The sequence below is a fragment of the Thermothielavioides terrestris genome, chromosome 6 (genome assembly GCF_000226115.1).
Source record: "Thermothielavioides terrestris NRRL 8126 chromosome 6, complete sequence".
In the NCBI taxonomy this organism is placed as follows: domain Eukaryota; kingdom Fungi; phylum Ascomycota; class Sordariomycetes; order Sordariales; family Chaetomiaceae; genus Thermothielavioides; species Thermothielavioides terrestris.
In genome coordinates, this window is record NC_016462.1 from 1,216,746 (window position 1) to 1,233,505 (window position 16,760).

At 59.1% G+C, this 16,760-nt stretch overlaps 6 protein-coding genes and 1 non-coding gene across 7 annotated transcripts; 3 read left to right on the top strand and 4 right to left on the bottom strand.

Moving 5' to 3' along the window:
* Nucleotides 1–401: 401 nt before the first annotated feature.
* Nucleotides 402–1,358, bottom strand: THITE_2123482 (uncharacterized protein). Its single transcript, XM_003657575.1, has one exon. It carries the CDS (start codon nucleotides 1,236–1,238, stop codon nucleotides 963–965), a length of 276 nt encoding a protein of 91 aa, XP_003657623.1. The 5' UTR covers nucleotides 1,239–1,358; the 3' UTR covers nucleotides 402–962.
* Nucleotides 1,359–3,389: 2,031 nt separating this feature from the next.
* Nucleotides 3,390–3,474, top strand: THITE_t145. Its single transcript has one exon. It is a non-coding gene; the product is annotated as a tRNA-Gln (tRNA).
* A 104-nt stretch (nucleotides 3,475–3,578) lies between these two features.
* Nucleotides 3,579–4,481, bottom strand: THITE_2092797 (uncharacterized protein; the record flags this gene model as incomplete). The annotated part of the gene is made up of 2 exons (XM_003657576.1): nucleotides 3,579–3,835; nucleotides 3,917–4,481. The coding sequence occupies 2 exons, from the start codon at nucleotides 4,479–4,481 to the stop codon at nucleotides 3,579–3,581; spliced, it is 822 nt and encodes a 273-aa protein (XP_003657624.1).
* Nucleotides 4,482–5,715: 1,234 nt separating this feature from the next.
* Nucleotides 5,716–7,300, bottom strand: THITE_159055 (uncharacterized protein; the record flags this gene model as incomplete). Its single annotated transcript, XM_003657577.1, has 4 exons — nucleotides 5,716–5,780; nucleotides 5,849–6,266; nucleotides 6,358–6,660; nucleotides 6,794–7,300. The coding sequence occupies 4 exons, from the start codon at nucleotides 7,298–7,300 to the stop codon at nucleotides 5,716–5,718; spliced, it is 1,293 nt and encodes a 430-aa protein (XP_003657625.1).
* Nucleotides 7,301–9,092: 1,792 nt separating this feature from the next.
* On the top strand, nucleotides 9,093–11,291 carry THITE_2059522 (uncharacterized protein; the record flags this gene model as incomplete). Its single annotated transcript, XM_003657578.1, has 2 exons — nucleotides 9,093–10,976; nucleotides 11,097–11,291. 2 exons carry the CDS (start codon nucleotides 9,093–9,095, stop codon nucleotides 11,289–11,291), a joined length of 2,079 nt encoding a protein of 692 aa, XP_003657626.1.
* Nucleotides 11,292–13,406: 2,115 nt separating this feature from the next.
* THITE_2123484 (uncharacterized protein) lies at nucleotides 13,407–15,087 on the bottom strand. Its single transcript, XM_003657579.1, has 2 exons — nucleotides 13,763–15,087; nucleotides 13,407–13,703 (listed from the first exon to the last, which is right to left on the bottom strand). The coding sequence occupies exons 1-2, from the start codon at nucleotides 14,953–14,955 to the stop codon at nucleotides 13,643–13,645; spliced, it is 1,254 nt and encodes a 417-aa protein (XP_003657627.1). The 5' UTR covers nucleotides 14,956–15,087; the 3' UTR covers nucleotides 13,407–13,642.
* A 125-nt stretch (nucleotides 15,088–15,212) lies between these two features.
* THITE_2123487 (uncharacterized protein) lies at nucleotides 15,213–16,566 on the top strand. Its single transcript, XM_003657580.1, has 2 exons — nucleotides 15,213–15,632; nucleotides 15,702–16,566. Exons 1-2 carry the CDS (start codon nucleotides 15,436–15,438, stop codon nucleotides 16,411–16,413), a joined length of 909 nt encoding a protein of 302 aa, XP_003657628.1. The 5' UTR covers nucleotides 15,213–15,435; the 3' UTR covers nucleotides 16,414–16,566.
* The last annotated feature ends 194 nt before the right edge of the window (nucleotides 16,567–16,760 follow it).

Here is a 16,760-nt window from a genome sequence, read left to right on the forward strand (position 1 = left end):
CGGAGGGCGGATTCGGGTCTGGGGAGCCGCGGGCAGTCATAGAGCTCGATGCTGGCAATCGGCAATCTCAATTTCACGTTGCCTTCTCCCTTTGTGATTTTGATCAAGTCTAAGCTCCAACTTTTCTGCTGTTCCCACCCTTTGAAAGGGCCGACTTTCCCCCTTGCCGTATTGATCAGCAAGTCAATCTTAGCAGATTAGAGGGTGACGCAAGGGAGACCAGTCTACAAGAGACGGACCGTAAAAGCTTTCCAAGCCAACCTGGAATCTCAAGCATATCTCCGGTTAGTAAACCTTAACTCAGTTGGTGGAAACCGAGCAAATGAGCAGTTGCGCCTCCATCCCCTTCACTCCCCCAACTCGCGCACTCACTCCGCAGGCAGGGATCTCGCCCACAGGAACAATATCTGGCCGGCACAAATCATTAGATTACCGAGAACATACTATCTAGGTACCCAGGCTATATCCCATCTCCTCCACCACCGCTCGAGTGCAGCGAGTAGCGTAAGTGTGCGCTTTTCATTTTGTTCTGAATGAGCGTGGTTGGTCATTGTCACCCAGGCCTGAGGGAAAGACAAGACCAGAGAGCGAGCGAGAGAGCGCGAGAGCGAGAGCAAGAAAGAAACCGATGAAACGTCATGCGCCACCGCCCCCCAGCCCCATCTCAAGAGTCCCGTCCGTTGAGTCTGCGCCCTCCGCGTCCCAGCGAGACAAGGGATGATCGATCGGTGGGTGGCATAACAGGGTCTCTTGTGCGTGCCCCAACCCCCCAGGCGGGCCCCCTTCGGAGATGTTGTGGGCGCCGCCTTGTTTTCGTCCCCGTTGCCGCCCAGGGAGAAAAGAGGGGGTCGTTGGTGGTGATGCGGGCTGGGTGGCCAGGGTTGGCCGCTTACTGCACCTTGGTGCAGCCGAGGGCCTCGACGTTGACGAGACCGCCCTGGGAGGTGGTGCCGGTGCTTTGGTTAGTCGACAGGTCTTGCGGCGAAGGCGGCAAGAAGGTATGCGCGAAAAGCAAAGCTCACCTGGGGCGCATCGGTCTCGCAGCAGTAGGCGCTGCCGCTGCAGGTCTCGCCGACGAGTTGGAGGACGCAGTTGGCCACGCCGGTGCAGCAGGTGTTGGCCGTCTCGCTGGAGTAGTAGTTGTTGTCGGCCACGCGGGGGGCGACGGTCCCGGCGGAGGGGAGGGCGGCGGCGGTCATGGCGACGGCCAGGACGGTGAAGATGCTGGTGAACTGCATTTTGGTGGTTGGGGGGAGTAATGCTTTGAGAAGCTGAAGGATTGTAGTTCTAGTTTGGTAGAGGGCGTGTTGAACGGGAACTGCTGCTCGATGCTGGAGAAGAGTTGGGGGTTCGACAGAGGGAGAAGGAAGCTCCTTATAAGGATATTTGCGGCTCGTGTGTATGCCCTTCTCAGCGAGAACTGCTCGCCCTTGTCATGGAGATCATCGATCATCGGCCTCAGCCTGTCGCCCTAGCCCGGCTCAGTACGCCGCTCGGTCCTCCGTAGATTTCTTCCTCACGGCGCTGCTGGGCATCACCCTTTCCTTTTCCGGCCCCAGGGCAGTGAGGTTGTGAAACAGCTCAGGACTGTTCCAGAGTCCCTCCGTCCGAGACGTTGCCGAGGAGATTGGCCAGGCCGTGGGCCGTAAATTGGGTGAAACTTCCGGATCACGATCACAACCTCTACAACGCCGGCATCTACAGGCGCCTGTTTCGGGCCATTTACAAAATCAAGACAGAAGAAAAGCCGGACAGGAACGGACCGGTGTGGCAATCCACGAGCAGCGGACATGGTGAGAACTAGCGCATGATTACCGTATCAAACCAAAACTCGAGAAATAGCACCTAGGTTCAAACGATGCCTCCCTTCGGTAGAGACGACTGAATGGCTCTGCTCTGTGCCATTACACGGTGGCGACGTGCGGTCAATGCCGTAGCGAGCGCTGACAGAGCCTTACCTGCAAATCTGCCGTAGACCGCGGGACCTCGCAGGTTAAAGAAACTGGCGCTGTCTCTTTAGGTCGGCGACCAGCCGGCTGCCAAATTCATCCGGTGGCTGGCGCTGTCACACCTCGCACTGCATCTGGTAAGCTGCTGGCTTCCGAGCGGCTGCATGAGACTCTGAATACAGTCGGCCTGTTACCACCACACAGTAACCCTCAACTCTGTCAAGGATTCAGAGTGGTTGTTGACGCACTTCGCTTTCAACCTAAGGCCTGATGTCGTGGAATGCCGGTCTCACTGTGACTCCCCTCGCACGACAGGTGCTGTGCTGTGCAAGTTGCCGCTGTAAAATGCACGTGGAGGAAGTATACGCATTGGTCGTCTCGTTGACGGCCCTCTCTCGAAGGAACAGATGGGGCGAATGTTTCGCGTGTCAGACTCCGTTGTCATCGTTCATGAACATGCTATACCGGGTCTCGTGTAAACACGGAATATCTGCCGCGGCTGGCGGCTGCTTGAACATCTGTCCGAAACTGGCGCCTGCAGTGTCTAAGGACTTACTTGAGCAAGATGACAACCCCGGAGTCTATCAACCCCATCGCAACATCCGAAGCCTCCATGTTGTCACCTCTCAGGGCTGGCACAACGCAGCGACAGGGTCAGCATTCTCCGAAGTCCGCCCGTCAACGCCGCGGCGCCTGGGCCCTCGGACGTGCGCCGATCACTCCAAGGTGGAAGTGGAATGACCACTCGATGTAATCACCTAGACTTGGATCCAACCATGTTTCAGCCAGGAAAAACTCAATCAAGCGAAACCACGATCGATCTGCTGACAACTCGAGACACGGTGTCGGTCGATTCGTGTCAGGGCGAAGAGAGCAACCGAGATCTCGCCGCGCCATCACTCACCCGCGAACATCCCCCCGCCGTGCCAACCCGAAGTGGCGTCTGAGAAAGCCGAACGTGGCCACGAGAACAAACCAGAACCCTCCCGCCCTGGCTAAACATGGCAGTGCCACCAGCCTGCCCGCACGGGAGCCAAGACTCCGTTCCGAGACGGCGGGGCGGGGCGATCCAAACTCAGGTACCCGACCTCGTTACTTCTGGTGAAGCGCCGACTGTCTCACCTCGCCGGGAGAAGCCGCGCTTGCCACTGCCGCTCAACTGGCTGGAAACCGCGACTTGAAGCGCAAACGCGGCGGAGCATGTCCTCCGCTCACCCCGCCTCGCGAACAACAATTCTGTGTCTCTCTCGGGCCATTCTCCCTTTCCTTGCACTTTACAGTACCTTCGGCAGTCCTTTGTTCCGCAGACAGTGAGTGCCTGTGCAGTCATGTAGCGCTGGCGATCGCCGTTCCGGAGTGGAGCAGCCCCACTGAGCGTGGGCACCAGTGGGGTAATCTTAAGGAGAACTCCCGCAATAGCGCAAAAACAAAGAGGTCTAGGGTTCTATAGTGTAGCGGTTATCACTCCGGATTCTGAGTCCATCAGAACATTCCGGCAACCCCGGTTCGAGTCCGGGTAGGACCTTCTCTTTTGAACCAGTTCTGCAACATCACAGGTTGCGCATCCCATTATTTTCGATTGCTTGAGCGACCGAGGGGCAATGTTTTTTGCACGCTTGATCATTTCAATCAGTTTCCCTGGGACATAATGTACTTCACATTCATCTCTGACACCCCCGTCATGACGCGTCCGCCCGTGACTTCGCCGGGCTCACGCCTATCGCCCGGGTACTGGCAAACCATCTCCAACAGGTTCCCTCCCGCATCGGCGGCATCGCCGCCAGATGCATCCTCCCCAGGCTTCATAACAAACAGCTCCTTGTAACCCGTGGGCGTGAAACCAAGTCTCTGGAATGTCCTCCTCCCCGCAGTGGTCGCTGTGAGCGCTGCATCGACGGTCATACCCCCAAGCATTAGCACAGCTCCACTACACTCCGGTTCTGCACCCGTCCCCCGAAAGCACATACCTGACAAGCCAACCACCTTCCACCCGGGCCGGCGCCCTCGCGCCCGCCTCACCACCTCCTCCAGCGCGACCTCCGAAAAGCGCCTTCCCTCTGCTCCCACCCCCGCAAGCCCAGGCTCAACCGGACCCTGCCCGGCGCCAAACCGCTCAATATGATAGACATGCAACCCCACCTCCACCTCCTCCTCCTTCACCTGCTCTTCGTCCTCACCGCACCCCTCCCCCCGGGCACAGGGAAACATCCTGCCGGGATCAATCTCCGACTCCTTGAGCCGCCCGTCCAGCAGAGCCAGCCAGTATGTTCTCCGGAGCGGGAGGGCGATGACCACTCCAACGGCGGCGGTGTCGGCGGTGTCGGCGGCGGCGGCGTCGTCTCGGGACTTGGAGACGAAGCTGATGGACAGGTCCGGCGCCGCGTCGACCCAGGCGCGCAGGCGCGCGTAGGGCAGCGCGGCCGGGTACATGGTCTGGTCGGAGGCGTAGACGGCGCGCAGGAGCGGCTCTGAGATGGGGGCTGGTGAGAGCGCGGCGGGTGGTGGTGGTGGTGATGGCGGTGGCGGTTCCATGGATGGGGGTTTGACAAATTTTATAGTTAGGGGTGCTGGAATGGTATTTGCGAGTTTGTGATGAGGCTGGTGCGATTTTGGATAATCAAGGCCTGCCTGTCCGGGGTAGAGTAGCAGCTGGTGAATGAGACAGCACTGTGATTGAAGTTTGAGCGGTGCAAAGTGGGTTGCGAAAACAGCATAGTCTTGGCGCCCTCCGCTTCAGAGCATCGAAACTCTGAACTCTTGGGTAATCAACTCATCAATCATTAAAAAGTGCGGCATGTTTGCGAAGCGAATGTTAGCAACGATTCAGTAGGTTTCTTTTTGTAGATACCACGTCCCAGCTGTCTGCAGTGTGCGATTTTCTCACCAGAATCCACCAGAATCCGGAATGCTCATTTAGGCATATAGAAGCTGGAATGGAAAACAGGAAAGACAAAAAAAAAAAAAAAAAAAAAAAAAAAAAAAAAAAAAAAAAAAAAAAAAAAAAAAAAAAAAAAAAAAAAAAAAAAAAAAAAAAAAAAAAAAAAAAAAAAAAAAAAAAAAAAAAAAAAAAAAAAAAAAAAAAAAAAAAAAAAAAAAAAAAAAAAAAAAAAAAAAAAAAAAAAAAAAAAAAAAAAAACGAGCCAAGGAGGAAAGAAAGCAAAAAGGAAAAACAAACAATACAAGAACGAAAAGAAAGAAAGAAAAGAGAAAGATAAGACACACAACAAAGACAAGGAAAATGAAAAGCCGTTCGCCAGAGCGAGGCCCCACGACCTCGACCACGGCCGCTCCCCCATTCCCTGTACATGTGCAACTCTACCCCTACTCTTTCCGCGTAAGCTTGAACAGGCCGACCCGAAGATGGCAAGTATGTGAATCGAGCCAACTGCTCTTGCCCGACAAACTGGGCCAAATATGCATGTTTGACTGGGAGGTCCGGATAGCCTCATTCAGGCCGCCCCCTCCTAAGCGAAAGCGATAGCCCCATGGCCACAATCGACCAAATAACAGGCAGAACACACCCCAAGAACATTACAAATCTCTAGATATTATGGACAGGGTCCAGTCTGCGTCCATCTTCTCAGCATTAACTCCCTTCTTCCACCCAATGTTCCATTCACTCATGACCACCCATCATAACTCTCTGGCCATGACCGCCACATCCTCCTCCGTTGCCTCCAAAAATGCTTCCAGCACTATCTACTCTTTCGCCTACCTCCACTACACCATCAGACCGCCAAACTCCAACTTCCACTCCCTTCCAGTCCTACCCACAAGGCCCGAACTCAAACCTCCACCCCTCCATGGCATCCCTCCCGGTCGGCAACTCCCCTTCCCACTGCCGTCCCATCCCCTCACCACCACCTCCTCCTCCATCACCACCAAAAAAATCAACCCACCCCCCGCCCGCGGCCTTATCATCAGCGTCACCGGCGCGGCGACGACGCGCCCCCTCCCGAGCGCGACGACCAGCAGCACGACCATGCGCTCGCCGAACCGGGTGCCGCCGCCGGCCGGACAGCGGTGCGGGCCCGTCGAGAAGGGCACGTAGCACCGCCGCTGCAGGGGCGTGAGCGCGCCGGCGTCGAAGCGCGACGGGCGGAAGGCGAGTGCGTCGTCGTCACCGTGGGTGAACGGGTTGGGGAGGAATAAGGGGGATGGGCTCCAGATCTGCGGGTGCCGGTGCAGGGCTGAGATGTCCGCTGCGAGCGTGCGGGGCGTGTTGGTGGTGGTGAGGCCCGGCGGGGAGGGGGTGGCGGAGGGGAGGGAGGCGGCGCGGTAGAGGTGTTTGTTGGAGGGGAAGAGGCGGAGGCCTTCCTGTGGTTGTTGTTGTGGTAGTGGTTTAGTATGATCATTCGGGGTTCTCCGTAACGGTTTGGGGCGGCGGGAAGTGTGGGTGTTTTTTTACCTTGGCTAGCTTGAGGGCTTCGCCCTCGCGGGCTGGGTCGCCCAGACAGGCGGGCACGTCGGCTGTTCTCTGCACGGCGTCGTGGTACGCCGCGGGCTGGCGGTGGTATGCCGAGACGAAGGTCAGCAGGACCACGCGCCACAGCGTCTCGTACTGCGGCATCAGGATGCTGAGGACTTCGGCGGGTGTCAGGAGGGCGTCCTGATCCTTTTCCGTGAACTCGTCCTTGAACGGAGACCTGATGGACAGGGAAGCGATGGCCGAGTTGAGCCGCTCCGAGGGGACCACCTCGTCGGGGTGACACTGCCCAACAAACGTTAGCTGCTTCTTCTCTGGTAGGGGAACCGTTGGAGCAGAGAAGCAGAAGCTGTCTGCAAGCAATACAAAGAGCCACCTGATGGCGTAGCCGCCGAACAGGAGCCCGGACTTGACCTACTTTAGACTCTAGCCACTGATTATTGATTTCCTCTGTGATGGTGACTAGGGTGGCGCGTGGGACGGCTGCCGGGTCGATGTTAAAGCTGTCCAACAGCACGACTGCGAGGACCATGCATCGGACGGACTCGGCCAGGGGCAGGCTGCTCTGGCCCTTCTCTGCCGCAGTTGCCAGTTCCCTCTGAATGAAAGCTTCGGCGGTGCTGTACAGGGCCAGCCAGCTCCGGTCTTTTCTGTCCACCAGCCTAGACGCCCGCGAGCGAAAGGCCTGGTGTGTCGAGCGGGACTCGGTGGTCAGCGAGTTTTCGATGCCGAACGCCGCCTTGAGCCGGCGGTTCTCCGCGGCCCGCAGACGCAGCCGGTCTTCCATGCTGGTGCTGCCTGCGTAGCGGAAGCTGGCCACGTCTAACTGCTGGCGGACCCATGACTCTAGGCGCCACGCCCGCCATTTCTGGTAGAGAAGGGGGATGGCTGCGATGCACACGGCGATGGCTAACAACAACAGCATTGCGTCGACGAGGACAGGTTGAAATATTCAGGTGGCAGATCGTATCGTGACGACTTGATATTCGAGCGGCCAGATGAAGGCCAGCACCATTGCTGTGACCTGCTTTCATATACCCATCCTGGTGCAGCATCCAGCCTTGTCCTGTGGGCTCTCCATCGGCAGGTCAAGTGAGGCCTACAGCGCTGGCCCGATGCCCCCGGCACCCAACGGCGGCTCTTTGCAGGCCACGTTGCCTCTCGAATTCGCTGGCCGCTCTTGATGGGCGGATAACATTCCGTTTGCGGTTTCGAAGCCTCCCACCCAGCCGGCCAAAGGGGGTCGACGCATTTAGGGGCAGTGCTGCGTAGTTCAGCACCTGCCTGGTCTGCCGTGTCAGTGCTCGGGGGCGTACTCCTGGCGTAGCACAAAAAAACAGGCATCAAGCCACTCCGCGTTGGTGCCCGAGTCCCAAACATGGCAGCGAATCGTGTCCATACGCACCAAACGCAGTAAACGGGCAAAGCAAGGGTTGCCACTGGCTCCTTGAATTGATGCCTTGGGATGCTGCAGCATCGGCCGGGAGGCTGTCCTGCGAGTCTCCCGTCGCGATGTCAACCCCAATCCAACCGGGCAGCACCAGGCATTGCGTCAACAACTGGAGGTACCGGATTGGAAGATGCGGATATTGAACACAACAAACGGCCAGAGTGATGCCAACGATAAGTTCCCGATTATGACAAACAAACGATTCTTCAACAGCGACTCCAGAGTTCCAATAAGGCCCCCGAGGCCGGTCCAAGCACGGTTTGGACACGGGTAAAGACGGTGTGTGGGTAGGTAGCTTAGATAACTATCAGACCCTGTATCCATGCTCCTACAATAACCTCCTAGCCAAACCCTCGTTTTGCGGTTTTATTGTTGCTGATTGAATGGCACAAGCCTGTGGCTCGCCCGTTTGTGCTTGTTTTGAGACCATCATGATAGGATGGAATTAGACTACCAACGCTGTCACGCCGCACACTCTTGCAGTTGGCTATCAAATCGTTGGAACATGCGGACTGGCGCTAGGAGTGAGGTTCATGAATGACGAATCTGCCAGAAGCGGTTCTAGTTAGAGCTGGACTGTTCTTCATATAGCCTGTTCTCCTTCCCTTCTCGCTGGGCCTGCCCCTGGGGGACTACCAACCGTACTACCTGGCTTCCGGCCGCTGTCACCAGTGGCTAGGTAGTCAGCATCGAGTCAAGTTCAGTACAACGGAAGGCTGTGTAAAATGTACGCCTCGCCATCGTGTTATCAAGCCCGTTACGCCTCAGCGCTGACGGGAGACGGTTTGGTGAAGTTTTGACAGCCACAATCTCATCCTCAGTAAATGGTAATCATTGACTTTGAGGCAGTGGAGTAAAATAACTCCGAACACTGGTCATCTGCTTGTAGACTAATGTATCTGGAACTTGGATAAGGTAGCCTATTGTGCAACCGTGACGACATGGTACCTCAGTCTTGGTTCATAACAGCTGTCGCAAGCGTGATGTGGATGCCCTCCCACGTATCATCGAATCTGTAAATTCCCACACTTGCGTGGTCCTTTCTATGCTACACGGGACCATTTGGACCCCAGGGGTGACTACATTATCAGTTGTCATTGTCTGGCTACATTATCAGTTGTCATTGCCATGGCCAACCAGATCCGTCTCGCAATCAGACGAACAGTCAGACGGCTGGCCGACAAGTTCCGTCCTGCAATTCGGAACCGGGCTCGCTTCGATTCGAAAAGCAAAGCTGGCACCAAGAGGAACACCGGTGTTTATCCGTATGAACGCTCCGCAAACGTTGCGCAGGATAACCAGGAAGAGGCGAGCATATACTCACACAGTGACCGTTCCTGCCCAACACCTGACTGACCGGCGAAAACAGGAAGGATACCGGGAATACTGGATTCGCGAGCTTGACGGTGCCGTGGTCACATTCGACGACGGCGCGGTCATCACCAAGGTCTCGCTGCCCGCCGACTTCTCGGCCGTGCGCATCAACGACCTGCCCGCGGACAGCTCCGCGGCAGCTGTGGCTTCTTTGCTGTGCAAACTGAGCTTCGTCGTCTCGCCGGACAATGTGCGAGTCAGAAAATGCGCCGACAGGGACCGGTGCTACGCCGATGTCACGGTGGAGGACCCCATGTTTGCGTCGAAGCTGGCCGACCGCCTACGGCGGACGGCCGGGGCGTCGCGGCTTGAGGCTATCACCGTCTCCGTCCCCATGCCGCGGGCTGCGGACGCCCATCCCATAGACTGCCGGACGGTGCTCTGTTCGTGGCCCGAACCGGCATGCGGAGCACGCCATAGCAACGACGCCGAGCAGGACGCCCGTTGTGCCTATGAGCTGTCGGGTGCCAGCTTCTACAGAGGGCTTGGCTCCAGTACTCCCAGGGCCAATGTGCCGGCTGTGGAACGGGATGCGCGAGATTTCGACCACGGAAGCCAGGATGTGGATGTCAGCACCACCGGGATCGAGGATTTGCGGCTCTACGAGATGGCAAACGAGATCTACGGCTCGGAGCCCCTCGATATTGCCCGCTCGACCAAGGAGATGTTGCGCCGACTTGGGCCGCTCGAGTGGTGGGGAGTGACCTCCACCAACCCCATAAGGAGCCGCGTCAAGGCGTATGCACGCTTCGAGCAGGAGGCCGATGCGAAACAAGCGGCAGTTTTGCTAAACGGGGCGCTATTACCATGGACTGGAGAGATGGAGGTTCGGCTCGTGGCATCGGTGGAATACAGAGTCTTGACCAGGATCTTCGACGTCGTACATGCTCGGATCGCTTCACAGACGCCAGCCTGGGAGGAGAATCAGGTCTGGTGCTTCGCGCGCCCTCTGGACCGACGGTATCATGTCCTCATGCTCGTGGGCGAAGACAACCAGCGAGTGGCTCGAGCCAAGAAAACGCTCGAGAGCATCATGCGTGGAGAGGTGATTATGAAGGACGGAAAGGCTCTCTGGAGTCCGAAGTTCGGGGGGCGCCCGTACGAGCTTCGATGGCTTCGACACATCGAGCGGGACCTAGGCGTCGTCATTCGGCGTGACGCGCAAAGGCCTCAATTCCGGCTGTTCGGACCAGAGGGATGCCATGACCAAGTAGCCGAGGCGATGCACACGCTCATGGCATCTAGGTCCGCGCAAGTCGCGGTCTGTGGACCCGCAGCGCACACCGGCCACCGCGCCCGCGCGCGGCAGGACGAGCCGGACAGCCAGTTGGACGGTTTGACGGCATGTTCAGTCTGCTGGGGCGAGGCGGAAGACCCCATCCGCACCTCCTGCCAGCACGATTACTGTCTCGCCTGCTTCGCCGCCCTCTGCCAGGCCGAGCCGCCGGCGTCCACGGGCTTCCGCATATGCTGCGTCGGCGAGCGAGGCCAGTGCAGCCTGCCTATCCCACTCTCCGATATCCAAGCCTTCCTCCCTCCGGCCACCTTCCAAGCCATCCTCGCGTCCTCCTTCGCAGCCCACCTCCGCCGCCACCCAGCCGACTTCCGCTTCTGCCCCAGCCCGGGCTGCACACAAGTCTACCGGCCGACCACCGCCCCTCCACGCCCAGCCGCAGCGATTACCTTCACCTGCCCGCGCTGCCGCACCGCCACCTGCACGGCGTGCCACTACCACTACCGCAGCCGGCATCACGCCGGCTCTGGCTCCTCGCCCCTGGTGGCCGCCACCCTCCGCAACCACCACCCCACACCAGCCTTCTCCTTGTTCTTTGGGGCCAACACGCCTTGCGGCTCGCACGCCAGCGCCGACGTCGACGCCGCCAACGCCAGCCTCAAGAAGCGCCTTGGCATCAAGGACTGTCCGCGCTGCGACACGGCGCTCGAGAAGGTCGCCGGCTGCGACGTGGTGAGGTGCGGCGGGTGCAGGGCGGTCCTGTGCTGGAGCTGCCTGGCTGTGTTTGAGAGGGAGGGGCTGGCCTACCAGCATTTGAGGTCGGTACAAGGGGGGCTTATATTTGGAGGTCACGCATGACTTGCGGCGGCTGGCCGATGGGGAATGGTCCTGGGATGGGGAGCCGTGGGCTGATGAGGGTTCCGTCCCAGGATGGAGGGTGCGGGTGGTTTATTGTGGCTGTGAGGGCATGGTGGAGTTGCCGGGTGCGCTGGTGAATGGCCGAGCATACCTTAGCAGGAGGTGAGTGTAGACAGGCTCATGTATGGAAAACAGGCTCATGTATGGAAAACATGGTGGTCAAAGACCAATGTCACAAAGAGACCACGCCACGCCGAGCAACGAGTGTTGGGATGGATACCATGACAATCTTGGGACGAAAGCCTAAGCTTAAATTCTAGCAAATCCCACCTTGCGTACCTTGAAAGTTGAATTGTTAGTGGCAGCGGCAAGAACGGACTTCACCATGCGAGCATCAGTCGATGCCCAAGTTGACAACCATATATTCGCAGCATGCCGCTGAGCCTTCCCCGAAGTCTCAACGTTATAGGTATAGAAGCTAGTAGCGAGCGCCAGCGCAGCCACTGGCGCTTTCTTCACGCTTCGCGTCAACTAAGCCCCGTCTTCCGTGCCTGAACACCCGTCCTCCCTCGCCAGGCCCCGGATTATTTCCCCAGGGCATGAGCCTGTAGCATAGCCACAACCCCAAAGCCAACATATCACACACCTTCCATATTGTCTACTGCTCCCCACGCTAGGGCAACCCTCTCAATGCCCCCTCCAACTTCGCCTGTCGGTGCTCCCTTCACATTCAAAATAACCATGGACACGGACTTCGGCCAGCTCGACCCGGGATTTCATAAGCGGCGCCTCAGCGCTCTGGTAGCCAGTTCTAGCACTCTTCGCTAGCAACTCTCCTCCTCCTTCGCCTTGGAATGCCCCTTCCACCTTCGCCTGTCCATGCCTTTTCCTCCTTCGCCTCCGCCTTCGCCTTTCAAGCCCCCGCCGCGGCGTGAGCCCAAACAGTCGCTTTTCCGATGGCACTCCCGGCAAGCTGTCCTCACGAACATGAAGGGCGCTGGAGAACCCCATTTCGAGCACGACTTCCCACCGGGCTCTGATATCATGGGAGCGCCCCTGCGCCCGCCCATATTCCTTTCCTCGCCGCCGTGGCTGGCAGCAACGCAGCGTTAGCGTCCTCTATCCGAGGGAGTAGCTGGAGACTGTCCTCCATTAGCGTCACGCGCTTGGCGTGGAAAGTGAGGTATTGAGCCTCAGTGAGAACCTCGACGACATATGTTTCTGCGGCCTCTTGAAGGCTCCCAGGGCTCCGGACTGTATGCCCATGTCGTAACCCGATGTGCGGCTCCCTCTGCCCCTCGTCGCTGCCGTCTCGGCACCAGATTCCCTCGCAATGGGCCCTCGTAGGTGCTGCTGTCGTATTCGTCGTCGTAGGGACGCCGACGGGGGGAGCGACGGGGGTCGTGCGAGCGGTCGTAGGGAGTAAAGACTTGCAGGACGCGGTTGGAGGTAGGATGAAGTGTGCGGGAAAGAGGAAGGATACGTTCGGGATCCCAGGAGGGAATGGAAGGGAAAGGAAAGGAGAGGCCAAGCGGCAAGCAGTCGCGACGCTGGCGACGGACAGGAGACACTACCTTGCACGAAAAGAAAATGTTGAGCTGGGACAGGGCTCGCTGCTGATACTGGAAGAATGTCACTAGATCAAAGATTGCTGCTCCCTCGACGGGGTGGGACGCAAGATCCGCGGATCCAGACGCTGGACGCATCTCTGAGTCGTGAATCCGAGGGGAAGAGGGGAAAGACAAACCGGTGAACAAACGGGGTGGTCCATCGCAACGAAATAGTAGCTCCGTATCATCAGCAAATCATCACCTACCAAGGCTAGCACTGGGATTGTCCACGCTGGCGTGGACAGATCTTTATCTGGGTTGGTCCACATCGCTCTCTTCTGGTTCAGCTGCAGGGCACTGAAAGACCGACGACTACCTATTATATCCGGGGGAAAACACACGGCTGCTCGTGATCATGTATCCTGCCAGCCAGTGTTCCGAGCAATATCTAGACAACACTTCATACTAGACCAAGCGACACGATATCATCCTGTCCGATGACGCGAGTAGCGAGAGTAAGCCCGCGAGTGCCGGCGCGGAAGACGAGAGATGGTACAAAAACATCCGCCTCATGTTTCCTGAGAAGCAATAAGTAATCGTAAAGTAAGATAGACGTGACAGTGGCGAAAGGAACTCAATAGTGTACAGCCGATCTGGGAATGGGGCCCAACGCAGCCTGGCCAAGGCCCGCTGGTCCACGGAGTACCGCGTCAAATGGCAAGCACTGCTTCTAGCAGTCATCCCATAGGCGATTCGTGATGTGGACATTTGATGGCCTCCAAGGGCCACAGCTCCGCCATTTCAGACATGCTGGTGTTGCATCTCGGGCAGCAGTTGCGCAGCCAACTGCGCAGCGACGAAGCTGCGGGCCCGGTCAGCACGTTTAATCCTTGTAGAGGCTCAGCCGAGTTCACTACTCACTCTGAATCGTCGTCTGCGCCCTGTACGTCCGGGTCCGAGTCCGGGTCCGAGTCCGGTTCTTGCTTAACCAAAGCGAACTGCGACTCGGTCAAGGAGCCGGGCTGGCTTGGAACGCCGGCTTGCTCCGAACTGTTGGCATTCGTCTGGTGCTCGGGGGGAGCAGAGGAACCGTTGTCAGCCGTCTCGCTGGCGGGGATCTCCATCGGTTGCGGCTCCCCTGGGCCGCCTGGGCTGGGCATCATGTCGGCTTCTGGCTGGGCATGCGGAGGTGCTGGCGGCGGCGGCTGTTGCGGATGGTACTCAGACTGCTGCTCGTACCCTTGGGGTACGGCGACTGGCTGCTCGGCAGTCGTCGGGGCAGTTGAGGCGACGGGGCCGTCGGGACCGTCGTTGACATTCGACGGCGGACCAACACCGTCGGCCGGCGGCGGAGGGAGCTGCTCTTTGGCCTTGCGTTTCCGGTTGGGTTTGGGCCCCGTATATAGCGAGCAGCTCGCGGTGTTGTCGAACCACTTGCAGTTAGAGCAGCTGTTGTGGTAGCTGCCGGGCAGGACGCGGCAGGTCACGAAAGGACCGAGGGCGTCCTTGGCGCGCTTCTCGGCGCACTGCACACAGGCCACGGGGGCATCCTGGCCGCGCGAGTGGATCAGCAAGCCGTTGATGTAGCTCGGCCGCTGCGAGGCAATGTGCTTCGGCGTGATCCAGCCCTGCACGAAGTGGATGATCTCACGGCTGGGCAGGCTGAAGACGGCCCGCTGCGTTTCGTGGACGAGCAGCTGCTCGGTGAGGGCGGCGCGTATGTTCACGGCGACCACCGAGACGGCGCGCTCGCTCCTGGCCGCATTCCATGCCTCCACCAGCGGGTTGCCGTAGTAGTCCTCCTCGCGCACGGTCCCGTTGGGGCGCCCTGGCGGCCGGCCGCGGCGCTTTTTGGGGAAGGCAGAGGGCAGCGGAGATGGACCCTCCAGGGAGGCCGGCGTTGGGGCAGCAGGAGCTCCGGACAGCCGGCTTGCCTGGGCCTGTGGGTGCTGGAATGACTGCGCTGACTGCCAAAGGGGGGGTTGTGGCTGCAGCGGCCCTTGTTCTGCCAACTGCTGCTGATCTTGGGGTTGTGTGCCGGCGCCGACGTCGACGGCAGAGCCAGACGCGTCCGGCACGGCTTTGCCAGCGGCTACATCCACTGCCTCCGCCATTCGCTGTCGTCGACACAGCCACTCGTTCTACCGTTCTTTTCGCGACCAGGGAGTGTGAATTGGTCGGCCAACTGCCGTCTACAAGAAAGCAATTGCCGGGACGGTGCGATGGCCGCTTATTTTGTAGTCGCGTCGAGCAATTGATGGATTGGAGGAGGAGCCCGCGAGTCGGTGGATCATGTGCACGGACCACAGCTGGTACCTTGGCTGATCTTGGCTGCAGGCAGTCGACGTAATGCGGCTTTAGCCGAGAGTCACAGCACTGCACTCCAGCGCCCACACTGCCCTGCCTGCCCCCCGAGAACCCGTGCCCCCTGCAAGCCAACTGAAACACCGGATTCCATTTGCCCGCTCACCTCGTCCGCCGCTTCCGGCCAGACCTGCGTTGTGGCACCCTCGAAGTTGCTGCCACCCGCCCTGTTGCATGTCACGTCGTCGCCGTCAATTCTGGTGCCTGTTGCCCTCCACCGCCTCTTCACCATGACGAATCCCAACGCGCTCCTGCTGCTCGCCGACCACATCAAGCTGTCGCTCCTTGAGCAGCAGCGCGCCAGGACGCTGAACCTGCGGCGAGACTCGCAAGATGGCCACATCTCGCGCTCCCTGGATCAGTTCCGGGAAGGCCTCGAAGCCCTCGAGAAGGAGCACCAGCGGCTGCAAGAAGCTGGCGATGAGTCGTGCGTTTCCCCTCGCTTCGCTTCCCCCCCGCCGTCTTCCGCAGACCAGTCTCTAATCACACAGCACAGGAAAGCCGCTAGCCTAAGCGACACCCTCGCCTCCCTGCGCAAGCAATACACCGACCTGTCGTCCCAATTCCACGGCCGCCCCTCCCCGGCGACCACCTCGACGCTCACCCAGCCCAACGACCCTTCCCTGGCAGCCGACTTCGCCCACGCCCAGTCCTCCACCTCCTCCCACCCCGCCCCCCGAGACACCGACACCTCCTCCTCAACCCCAGCCCAAGCCCACGGCGCCCCCTCCAAAAAAGCAGTCCGCTTCTCCTCCCCAACAACCGACCTCGAATCACAAACCCGCTCCACCCTCTTCTCCCAGCCCTACCGCGACGACCCGACCGCCAACCCCGCCGACAGCCTCATCGACGACGACACAGCGGGCTACCGCGCGCACATCGCGGCGGCGAACCTCTCCAACGCGCAGATCCACGCCTACCACCGGCAGATCCTGGACGAGCAGGACGCGCAGCTGGACGCGCTGGGCGCGTCCATCGCGCGCCAGCGCGAGCTCTCCCTGCGCATCGGCGACGAGCTCGACAGCCAGGTCGAGCTGCTCGACGAGAGCGAGCGCGCGGTCGACCGGCAGGCGGGTGCGCTCGGCCGCGCGCGGCGCCAGGTGGGCCGCATCGCGCGCGGCGCGGCACGCAGTGGCGAGGGCCGCCAGCTTGGCGCGATTGTCGCGCTGATTGTCATTCTTGTGGTGTTGATTGTTATTCTGAAGTGAGCGGGCTGGTCGGTTCTGGTGGGGGCACGGGGTGAGGTGGGCAGCTTCGTCGTCAGTCTGGGCTGGGCTTTTCTGGCGGCCGGGCTTTGTGTGTTTTCCTGTCCAGCGGAGTACAAGGTGGTCTTTCTTGGCGGATTGCAGCGGAGGTTAACCGCAACGTCGCCTGAACCAACCGGTTCATGATGCGCGGCTCCTAATGATTTGGCTTGGTCCGCATTTGTACGGCGTTTTGGAAGGGAGCTGGGCGTTCTGGTAGAGGAGCAGCTAGCGGTGGTTCACGTTGTCCTTGGCATATTTACATTTTTCTACTCTCTCACTCTCCCCCATCTAGGGGTGATATCCAACTG

What these genes read in the sequence shown, in the direction of transcription:
- THITE_2123482 (XM_003657575.1), bottom strand. Translation starts at nt 1,238, where the DNA reads ATGCAGTTCACCAGCATCTTCACCGTCCTGGCCGTCGCCATGACCGCC.
- THITE_2123484 (XM_003657579.1), bottom strand. Translation starts at nt 14,955, where the DNA reads ATGGCGGAGGCAGTGGATGTAGCCGCTGGCAAAGCCGTGCCGGACGCG. An exon ending in GGCGCAGACGACGATTCAGA is followed by an intron (nt 13,704 to 13,762) that starts GTGAGTAGTGAA and finishes CCGGGCCCGCAG; the next exon opens with CTTCGTCGCTGCGCAGTTGG.
- THITE_2123487 (XM_003657580.1), top strand. Translation starts at nt 15,436, where the DNA reads ATGACGAATCCCAACGCGCTCCTGCTGCTCGCCGACCACATCAAGCTG. An exon ending in CAAGAAGCTGGCGATGAGTC is followed by an intron (nt 15,633 to 15,701) that starts GTGCGTTTCCCC and finishes CACACAGCACAG; the next exon opens with GAAAGCCGCTAGCCTAAGCG.